The sequence below is a fragment of the Ziziphus jujuba genome, chromosome 5, assembly GCF_031755915.1.
Source record: "Ziziphus jujuba cultivar Dongzao chromosome 5, ASM3175591v1".
NCBI classification, from domain to species: domain Eukaryota; kingdom Viridiplantae; phylum Streptophyta; class Magnoliopsida; order Rosales; family Rhamnaceae; genus Ziziphus; species Ziziphus jujuba.
This window is the reverse complement of record NC_083383.1, coordinates 29,355,387-29,365,786: the sequence shown is the minus strand read 5'-3', so window position 1 is coordinate 29,365,786 and position 10,400 is coordinate 29,355,387. Positions and strand designations below refer to the sequence as shown.

Below are 10,400 nucleotides of genomic sequence, written 5' to 3'. Positions count from 1 at the left end.
ATATACATATATATTAATTGTGCGCTCGTTCGTTAATGTTTTATGTTTTAATTTTTTTTGCATATGTGATTATGATTATTTTGTACAACAGCAATCATGTACAAAGTCCCAAAAAAAAAAAAAATTGTTTATCAACTCAACAGTTTGAAATGATTTTCAATTTACTGATTTTGTTTTTCTATATATATATATTTTTTGTTTGAATTTATAGCTCTTTGAGATGTTTTAAATGATCATTTATAAGATAAAGCAATTATGTAATAATCATAAGGCAATTATGTTGGGGTCAGTGATAAACTAATGAGAATGCACATTCCAAAAATTCAGGGTAAAAATCTCCCTTCCCCATATTGTAATAATAATAATAACAAAAGAATATCAACCAATTATATACAACTTAAATAAAGCTTAAAAATAGAAAACCGAAAATATTTTTTACACCACTAGCACCTAATGACATGTAATTCTGGGTAAAATATGTTGCCTAATAAAAAATTTACCTAATAAAAAAATTACTATATACACATTACAATTGTACTTCTTATAATCTTTTAGTATTTTTCAAATCTACCCGTCTCATTTACATAAAGTACACATTAAATCCCATTAGATTTTTACTTCATATAAACAAGAAGGAAGAAAGTAAAAGTACTATAGAAAAGAGTTATTATATTGTATTATTGAATTATTTTTAAAAATAAATAAATAAATTTAGGGGTATTAATATTTCTAGAATATATATATATATATATATATATATTGTAAATTTTGTAACATGCATCACGTAGTCCATGAGGTCAACTTAAGCTTTTGATGCAATTTTCACGACTACGAATCCAAGTTTGCCATGTGAATAGTAATGTTATTGCAGAGTGACAGCCCTCCTGCAGGTGATACATGCTTTCATTAATATATATATATATATATATGTACAATATGCATAAATAGAGAGAGAGAGAGAGAGAGAGAGAGAGAGAGAGAGAGAGAGAGAGTAAATTTTACAGTATAGTAGTAGTAGAATAGAAGTTAGCTTTGGCCTTTGGGTGTAAAAATACATTATAAAAAGAATAAATAAATAATGGTGGGTATATTTATACATATATATATATATATATATATAATGGGAAATGGCATCTGTCCAGCTAGTTCAGAGAAGTTGTACAAGGCATCTATCTTATCCACCTATAGATATGTTCTGCCATTCAAGCCCCACATCTTTCATCTCTCTCTCTTTTTATACCATCGCATATACTATAAAATTACCTAAAAAAAAAAAAACAATCTTATATACTATACAATTATCATTTTAATTATAAGCCCACCATCTTTTTCTATTAATACCATACCACTATGCGATATATAAATATATAAAAAGTTAAAAAACAAAAGAGAAACATTATGAGGCTGTCTGTCCACCCCATTTTATTTTATATATATATATATATATATATATTAGATCTCTTCTTTTTACATGTTAGATCGGACCCATATGTTAAACTAAGAAATTATATATCTCCATGTCTTATTTTTTAAAAGAAAGAAATCTGTACAATTACATTTTTTTTCATGAAGGACAAATTTTATTCTAAAAAAGTTAATTGATGATATTAATTTGTTTAAAAAAATTGTTTTCTTTTGAAAATTTCAAATTGCATACCATTAAGTGTTGTACGCTCATTTATCAAAAAAGAAAGAAAGAAAAAAAAAAGTTTTGTATTCATGGTTTGATAAGAAAATTACAAATACTATTTATTCAAATAAATCATATTCAAATGCCGATTAATTTTTGTACATACAAAAATCATGACAAGATGAAAAATAAATATTTACCCTTTCCCTTGTTTTCATTTAAAAAAAAAAAAAAAGGAGTTAAATGTTTTGTTTGTTTATATAGAATTAATTATTGAAATAATAGAATTTCATACGATATAAAAAAAGAAATTAGCAAGAAACAATTTTTTTTTTTTTTTTTGGTGGTAATTTTATTCTCTAAAGAAATGTGATTAATGTTTTTGTAGGTGTCAATTACGTAACCTTCACCCTTAGCCCAAAAACCAAAATGAAAAGTATGCGTATTTTCTTTGACCAAGTTACCTTTCTCAACACTCTACCTCTCCATCTCTTGATGTTTTTACCAAAATACCCATTTCTTATCCATTTTATTACCAAATTGCTTACATATTCGAGTTGACCAAACTGTCCCTTGGAGCATGATCCTCATGGTATTAGCTTTGTTTAACTTTGGGTTTGTGTACCTAATGTTAAAATATACATGTTATATACAAAAGTTGATTTTATATGATTTGTGCATTTAATGGCTTATTGATTGAATGGGTCCCATTTTATTTGCATTATATATGTGTTGGGCATTCCACTCGTTTTTGGGCTCAATAATTGAGTTACTGAATTGATTGGGATTGTAATTTTTTTTTTCTTTATTATTATTATTATTGTTTTTTTTTTCCCTAAAATTACTTTATCTTTTTTACTTTTTATCTTTACTTCATAATCTTATAGTTTAATTTTTATTTTTATTTATTTGTATTTTACTCGATGACCCTTCTGTCCCTCATTTCAAAGACTCTTTTCGGTTTGACATGTACCTTTATTTTTTTCATTTTAACAGATTTATTGACCAAAAAGCTCACCACATAAACTCGAAGACCATTAACAACCACTAATTCAACACTCAATTTTTCATCACATACATTACTTTTAATTTACCTTGTCAATTTTATTTTGTCATCATCAATTTTTCTTTTTCTTCTTATTTAATTTTACTATGTTTTAAGTGGAGATGGTATTTCAAAACTTCAATATTCCCAAACAAAAAACATGAAATTAAATACTAAACAATTTTTTTTTAAAAAAAATAGGAAAATAAAATTACTCCTTAGCCCAACAACCTTATCACCAAAAAAAGGAAGTCACTTTCACTAGGAAATGCACACAAATAAAGGCCAAGAGTTTTAATTTTTAATTTTTAATTTTTAATTTTTTTGAAAAAGAAACGTAACGTTTAGTATAAAATCGTGCCACAATTGTATCTATGGGCTACATAGTTTGATCTTGACAGAATTAGAGAAACACCCAATAAATTACAAGCTACCATGGGTCTAATGGTCCCCAAAATTTCCCTAATAAATTTCTAAATCATGGATAATAGTAAGATCAGGACCGTCCATATTCGTCTACCATTTATTGAGGTAGGTCGATAACCCAACTGAATTGTCCACCATTTACTTCAATTCATAAATGGCTTGGCCTAGTAAAATGACCTACATCTAACTAAGATTAATTCAACAGTGGAACCCACTAAATATGTCTTTCTATTCTCATCTTTTTTTATTCAATCAAAAAAATTAGAAATTTCATGTTCTATTTTAATTTTAATTTTAAATTTCTTTTTTTTTTTTTTTGAAATAACAAAATGTTAATTTAATTTTATTTTAATTTGTAATTTTTGGGAGTAAAGGGGCGAATTTTTCTTTGCTCAATTATGATAACAACTTTGTCAAACTACGATTGTCGCAATCACAGTAGGCCCATGCACCACATGTAGAGTACCACAGTCCCACCCAACAAGTTGAAATTTTGAAGGCTGTTCTTTTTAGTTTTTATTCTTTTTTTATTCTTTTATCTATCAAAACAATATTAAATAAAATATATTTTCATGAAAAGGGTACTTTTGGTATTTCAAAAACTCAATGTTTCATAATTTTTTTTTAATTTATTTTTTTAAATTTTTACACAGAACAAACCCAGATCACCAATCGGCCGATCCAATAAAATAATATTGGGAGATTAGCTTCAATGATTAAAAGGTCAATGGGTACCATGTTAGGGGTAATAAAGTCATTTCACAAAGGGTGTGGCCAACCGCCACTGAAATCCAAACCCCTTTCATTCTTCTTCTCTCTCTTACATCTAAAACCAAAAAGAGCAAAAACCTGAGCTTTACTTCCATCAAAAACTAAAAATTTTATTTTATTTATATTAAAAAAAACAAAATAAAAAATAAATAAAAAAAAGAAAAAAGCTGACTTCGATGGGCCGGCTTTTAACTAAATTTAGCTGGACAGACAAAAACCAACTTATTATCATTATCGTCTTGATCTGCAGCTGTTCAAAAAATGTCTGTAACACAAATTTCATATTACTTTTTTTTTTTTCATTATATAATTAAATTTATTTTTATTTTATCATCAAAATTTTCTTTTATTTTTTTATTACATCTTTCTGTGCCACTTTAATTATTACTGAGACAAACCCAAGTGAACGTCTTGGTGCTTCTTTTTTTTTTTTTTTTTTTTTTTTAGCCACCCTCACACACGCGCCGAAAAAAAAAAAAGGTCTAAAAGATTCCGCAGCTAAAAAAGAAAAAGAGAACCAAGAAAAAAAAAATCAAAAATTAAAAAAAAAAATCACACACATATATAAAGAAATAAATAAATAAAAAAGAAAAAAAAAAAACTTCTTGAGATTGACAAGCAGATCCCCACCGAAATAAATTAATAAATTCACCATACACCCATCTTCATAAAACCCTTAGAGAATTCACCATCGTTTTTTGTTTTTGTGATTTATATTTTTATTTTTTCATCTGTAAGTAATTGTTGTGTAGGGAAGGGGAGAGAGAGAGAGGGGGAGAGAGAGAGAGAGAGAGAGAGAGAGAGAGAGAGAGAGAGATAGAGAGCTAGAGAGAGAGAGAGAGAGAGAGAGAGAGATTTGGAAGCTAAAGGGGTCCTATGCTGGGGGACTCATCAACTGTGCTTGGAAGCTCCTCCGGCGATGCTGCTTCGGCAGTGGCCGCAACTGAAACACCAACAACATCAACAATAGCAGCAGCAGCAGCTGCTGCTAATACCCTTGAAGGTGGTGGTTCCGATGTCGGCGATGGCGGTGGTGGTGGTGCTCCTTCGAATTCCGGCGATGAAGATAGGATTAATAATAGATGTGAAGAAGGTGATAGAAGCTTCGGAGGAAATCGATGGCCTCGTCAAGAAACCTTGGCACTCTTGAAGATTCGCTCCGATATGGACGTGGCGTTTCGTGATGCAAGTGTTAAAGGTCCATTGTGGGATGAAGTTTCCAGGTGACTTATTTATTTATTTTTTTTCCTTTCTTTCTACTTGTTTGGTGGGATGGAAAATCAATCAGAATTTTCTTATGTTTTGGGTTTTGTGGGTTGGCTTTAAAACCAGCTTGAGATCTAACCCGAAATGAAAATTTTGATTTTGGGGCCTCCTTTTCAGCTCGGTTTTATTTATTTATTTATTTTTTTTTGAATCTTTCTCAGTTTTTTACTCTTTTTGGTACTTAATTTACAATTTTTTTCTTTTCCTTTTTCAGTTTTTTTTCTTTCATTTGGGTTTTTAATCCAAAAGATTAATCTTCCATAATTTTTTTTTCTCTCTCTTTCAATTTTTCAACTCTGCCGAGTTCTCTTTCTCTTCCCTTAAACAAATTCAACAATTTAGATATTCAGCATCTCCGGATTGGGTTCTGATTTTTTTCATTTCCAGCATTCACTTTTCTTTTCCCCCATTATTATTGTCAAAGGAAAGAATGATAAGTTTGAATGAATAAATTCTGCAAAACATGATGAATTTTTCTCTTTGCTTTTTTCAGCTCCCACAACTCTCAGTACTCATTCACTCTCTCATTCATTTTTTTTTTTTTCAAAATTATCAAAAAAGTGAAAAATAAAATTAGTAGAGAATAAATTCTTCTCAACTTGGGTTCAATGATTTTGCAATGAAAAGTGTTACTGTCTTCATCAAATTCCTCACTGTCAAAGTGTGTCTCCAAAATGTTATACTCGTCTTCTCTTCCTCAACTTTGTTTAATTAATTATATAATTATTATTATTTTTTTTTTCAGTGTATTTTATGTGCCAAAAATGTCAGTACACTTTGTTTTGTTGCTGAATTCAAGATAGGGTAAAAAACAGATATTAATTTTAGAGATTCACTTTTTTTCTTTTTTTCTTCTTCTTTTTTTTTTTTTTTTACAAATTATATATATATATATTTTTTTTCCCTTTTTTTTTTTTTTTGGTTGGAACTGTTATCATCAGGAAGCTAGCAGAACTTGGTTATCATCGAAGTGCCAAGAAATGCAAAGAGAAATTCGAGAACGTGTACAAGTATCACAAAAGAACCAAAGAAGGTCGAACAGGCAAATCAGACGGCAAGACATATCGTTTTTTTGATCAATTGGAAGCTCTTGAAAATCAACCTTCTTCTTCTACTTTCCCGGTATCTCCAACTTCACAACAACAACATCATCAAAAAAGTACACATCACCAACACCAACCAACCTCCATGGCGGTTGTTTCAGCTTCATCTACATTGGCAACAATGTCAGCTGTTGGTGGAGGAGTGACAGCAAACGTCGTCGTTCCATCACATCAAAGCACTGTTCCATCAGCTACACATCCTTTAATGTCCATTTCATCTCAACCCTCTTCAACAACAACAACTCCTACTATAAACCTTACGTTCTCTTCTTTCCCTCCCACAAACCCTACCATTGTTCCTCCTCCACCACAACCAGTTCTTATTCAACCATCTAGTGGTGCAACAACGACAACAACAACAACAAACCCTACCAATATCCCATCTTCATTTCACTCCATTTCAGCTGATCTTTATTCGACATCTTCTTCGACCTCGTCGGACGAAGAAGTGCTCGAAGGGAGGAGGAAAAGGAAAAGGAAATGGAAGGATTTCTTCGAGAGATTGATGAAGGAGGTGATTCGGAAACAAGAGGAGTTGCAGAAGAAGTTCTTGGAAGCCATCGAGAAACGCGAACAGGAGAGAGCGGTTCGCGAAGAGGCTTGGAGGATGCAAGAAATGGCAAGAATCAATAGAGAAAGAGAGATATTAGCGCAGGAGAGATCCATAGCTGCCGCCAAAGACACAGCAGTGATGGCATTTTTGCAGAAGATGTCCGAGCAGCAAAACCAGAATCCGAATCCGGGACAACAACCACCACAAAATATTGCTCTCCAGCCACCGACGCCGCTAGCAGTGCTGCCGATTTCGGTACCGCCGGTACAATCTGCACCGACGGCTCCATCTGCAGCAGCAGCAGCAGCAGCAGTAACAGTTCAAGCCTCAGCAGCACCATCAGCACCAGCAGCAGCAGCAGCACCACCACCACCACCACCACGGCCGCAGCCAGCTTCTGCTGCGGATAATAACGGAGAGAATTTGATGGGGACGAGCTCATCGAGGTGGCCGAAAATGGAGGTACAGGCTTTAATCAATCTAAGAACGAGCCTGGACCCTAAGTACCAAGAAAGTGGTCCAAAAGGTCCGCTATGGGAAGAGATCTCGGCGGCCATGAGAAAGATAGGATACAATCGAAGTGCGAAAAGATGCAAAGAGAAATGGGAGAACATCAACAAGTACTTCAAGAAAGTGAAGGAAAGCAACAAGAAAAGGCCTGAGGATTCCAAGACATGCCCGTATTTCCACCAGCTAGATGCTTTGTACAGAGAGAAGAACAAATTCGAGAATTCTCCAAACCAAATAAAGCCGGAGAACACAATCCCACTCATGGTTCGGCCGGAACAGCAATGGCCTCCCCAACAGCAGGATCAGAACCATCCGGATTCTGGTATGGACGATATGGAAAGCGATCCGATGGATCAGAATGAAGATGAAGATGATAAAGATGAAGATGAAGAGGAAGACGGAGGAGGTGGAAATTATGAGTTGGTGGCTAATAGACCACCACCTGCTTCAGCTTCAGTTAGTGCAGCTGAGTAAGGAATTCAAGAAGAAAAACAAAAACAGAAAAATTGATGGAAAATGTGGGTCAAGACTCAGAGGGTTGTCGGACTGGTAAGTGGGTGGCTCAGAATTTCCGGCGGACCTGAAATTTTTGGCTGCAGCAAATACGGGGGAAAAAAAAAAAGGAAATTATACGCAAAAATTGCAAAAAAAAAAAAAAAAAAAATTACATGGGAAGGTGGGGATTGTAGCATATAGTCAGTGAGATTATATGTTTTTATTTATAATTTATTTATTTTTTTCTAAATTAATAATGTTGAAGAAGAAAGAGGGAGATAGAAGAGAGGAGAGAGAGAGAGAGAGAGAGAGAGAGAGAGAGAAGGGTTCCCGGGTTCCACAGAATAAAAATGGAAAAAAAAAAAAAAAAAGAGAATTAGTTTGTGTATTAGTTATTTGTTCCTTTTTTTTTTTTGTTTTTCGTTTTTTTTTTAATTTTTTTTTTGTTCATGTTGGTGTAAATGTGAGAAATGGTTATTAGTCTCTATTTTTGTTTTTTGATAATCAACAATATTTTTTTTTTCTTTTCCCTCAATTGTTTTTCATCATCTATTTTTTTTATTTGAAAAATCTAATATTTTCATATATAGAAAATGTATATTTACTATATTATATGTATTTATTGGATAGTCTAGTGACAAAATTATTTAAAATTATCAGAATTTAAATCTCGCATCTTTGATACAAAAATAAAAGTAAAACAAATCTGATAGGTATGTATATATGAACATAAATATGGTATGGAAAAAAATAATAATAATAATAACATTAAGGAAGAAAAAAAAAAAATATATATATATATATATATGAGGGAAGGTGTAAGTTGCATAGTGCATTACAGCTTAAAATGAGGGGACAATTGGATGGGAGGAGGGGTTAGGAAGAAGGGCAACCCACAAGGCACAATATGCCAACATCACATGTTAAAGAGGGTCCACCAAAAAAAAGGAATCTTCCAAGTTCTTATATTATATATACATACATATCTATACATATATATTTACAGTTTTCTCTGTACCTTGTCTTTTGATTTCCATTAAATCCATGGATGTCAGTACCAGAAAAGGACCAGGGCGATCATAGTTTAATGGGGGCTACTACCGCACCTTTCTATTTTTACTTTTTATTTATTTTTTATTTTTATTTATTTTATATACATATGATCTCTTTTTTTTTTCTTTTTGAATAAATATATATATGATCTTAAGTTGCATTATTTATATTGTCCACAAAAGATGAGCTGATCTGATCTGATGCACATTTTAATTATTTTTTGATTGTAGTTTTATCTGTTTTATAGCTTTCTGATCTCTTTCTTAATTTATGTTGTTTTAGGTACTTGTTCTCTCTCTTTCTTGGTCATATTTTAATTTGGACTTTAATCACATGCTTGATGAGTGTAACTGAATTTTCAGATTGGTGTAGGAAAACAAGAATTTGAATCAATTTTGTACAGCTAATTTTTATATATAGTTTCTATAAATGTAAATATATAAATGTAGATCTATCAAATAAGATTGATTGAGCTACTATATCATTCACATTTATGTTTGAAAAATTATGAATTTCAAACACATGGAGAAATGATTGTAAATAATTACAAGAATGTTGATCTTAATATGTATTCATGGTTAACATCGTTACTTTATTTATTTATTCCTAAACTGTATATATTTTTCTAATAAAAAATATATAGATCTATATAGATCTATACATTTGATCTTTTGAAAGCTATCTTCAAATTTATAATGAAAAATATCGAAAAACGTTAAAGGTTGATACATATCCAAATATGTTTTAGTTGTAAATTAAAAATTAAGATGTCACTTATATAATTTGTGACATCCACGCAATCATATTGTCCATTATTTGGGAAATAGTTTTTTAGAAAACTATCATATGTGATCTTCTTTATCAAAACCCCCAAAAAAAAAAAAGAAAAAAAAAGAAAAGGAAAAATAGAAAAAAAAAATCTGATATATGATCTTTAGATATTAATGTATGACGGTCCTTATGATGTTGTTTGGTAATGCCTTTCTTTTTATCCTTGTCATGATAACAGCCGAAATATTAAGTATTTTTGTATTAATATTATAGAAAAAAACAAATATAGCAAACTACTGACAGTTCCAAATTTTAATTTTGTTAATTTTGCATAACCATCTTTGCTTTTTTACAAAAATTACAAGAACATCCTTTAAAAGCATCTTTTTATTTTTTATTTTTTTATTAATGCAATGTCACCACTTCTAATAGTTTTTTACATTTTTTGAAAATTTTACATCTAAATCAAATGCATAAGAATTTGCAAAAGCTTAACTGCTATTTAATTTATGGTATTTAAATGGAAATGTCAATATTCACATGTTAAAATTTTTAAAAAAATTGTAAAATAAATTGGGAAATTGCAACAAATATGAAATCCATAAATTGAAGGTTTGTAACATATAACCCTTTTTTTTTTTTTTTCTTTTGTGAAAGCAATAAATAAAGCTACGTATGTTTGCAAATTGCAAAACTAGCTAAACATATGAGGTATTAGCTAGTATGATTTTATCCAAAAAATTAGATAGAGATTAAGACTATAATCTATATATATAT

General features: G+C 30.8%; 1 protein-coding gene across 1 annotated transcript; it reads left to right on the top strand.

Moving 5' to 3' along the window:
• The first annotated feature begins 4,417 nt into the window (after positions 1 to 4,417).
• On the top strand, positions 4,418 to 8,404 carry LOC107421676 (trihelix transcription factor DF1). Its single transcript, XM_048475522.2, has 2 exons — positions 4,418 to 5,095; positions 6,080 to 8,404. The coding sequence occupies exons 1-2, from the start codon at positions 4,749 to 4,751 to the stop codon at positions 7,776 to 7,778; spliced, it is 2,046 nt and encodes a 681-aa protein (XP_048331479.2). The 5' UTR covers positions 4,418 to 4,748; the 3' UTR covers positions 7,779 to 8,404.
• The last annotated feature ends 1,996 nt before the right edge of the window (positions 8,405 to 10,400 follow it).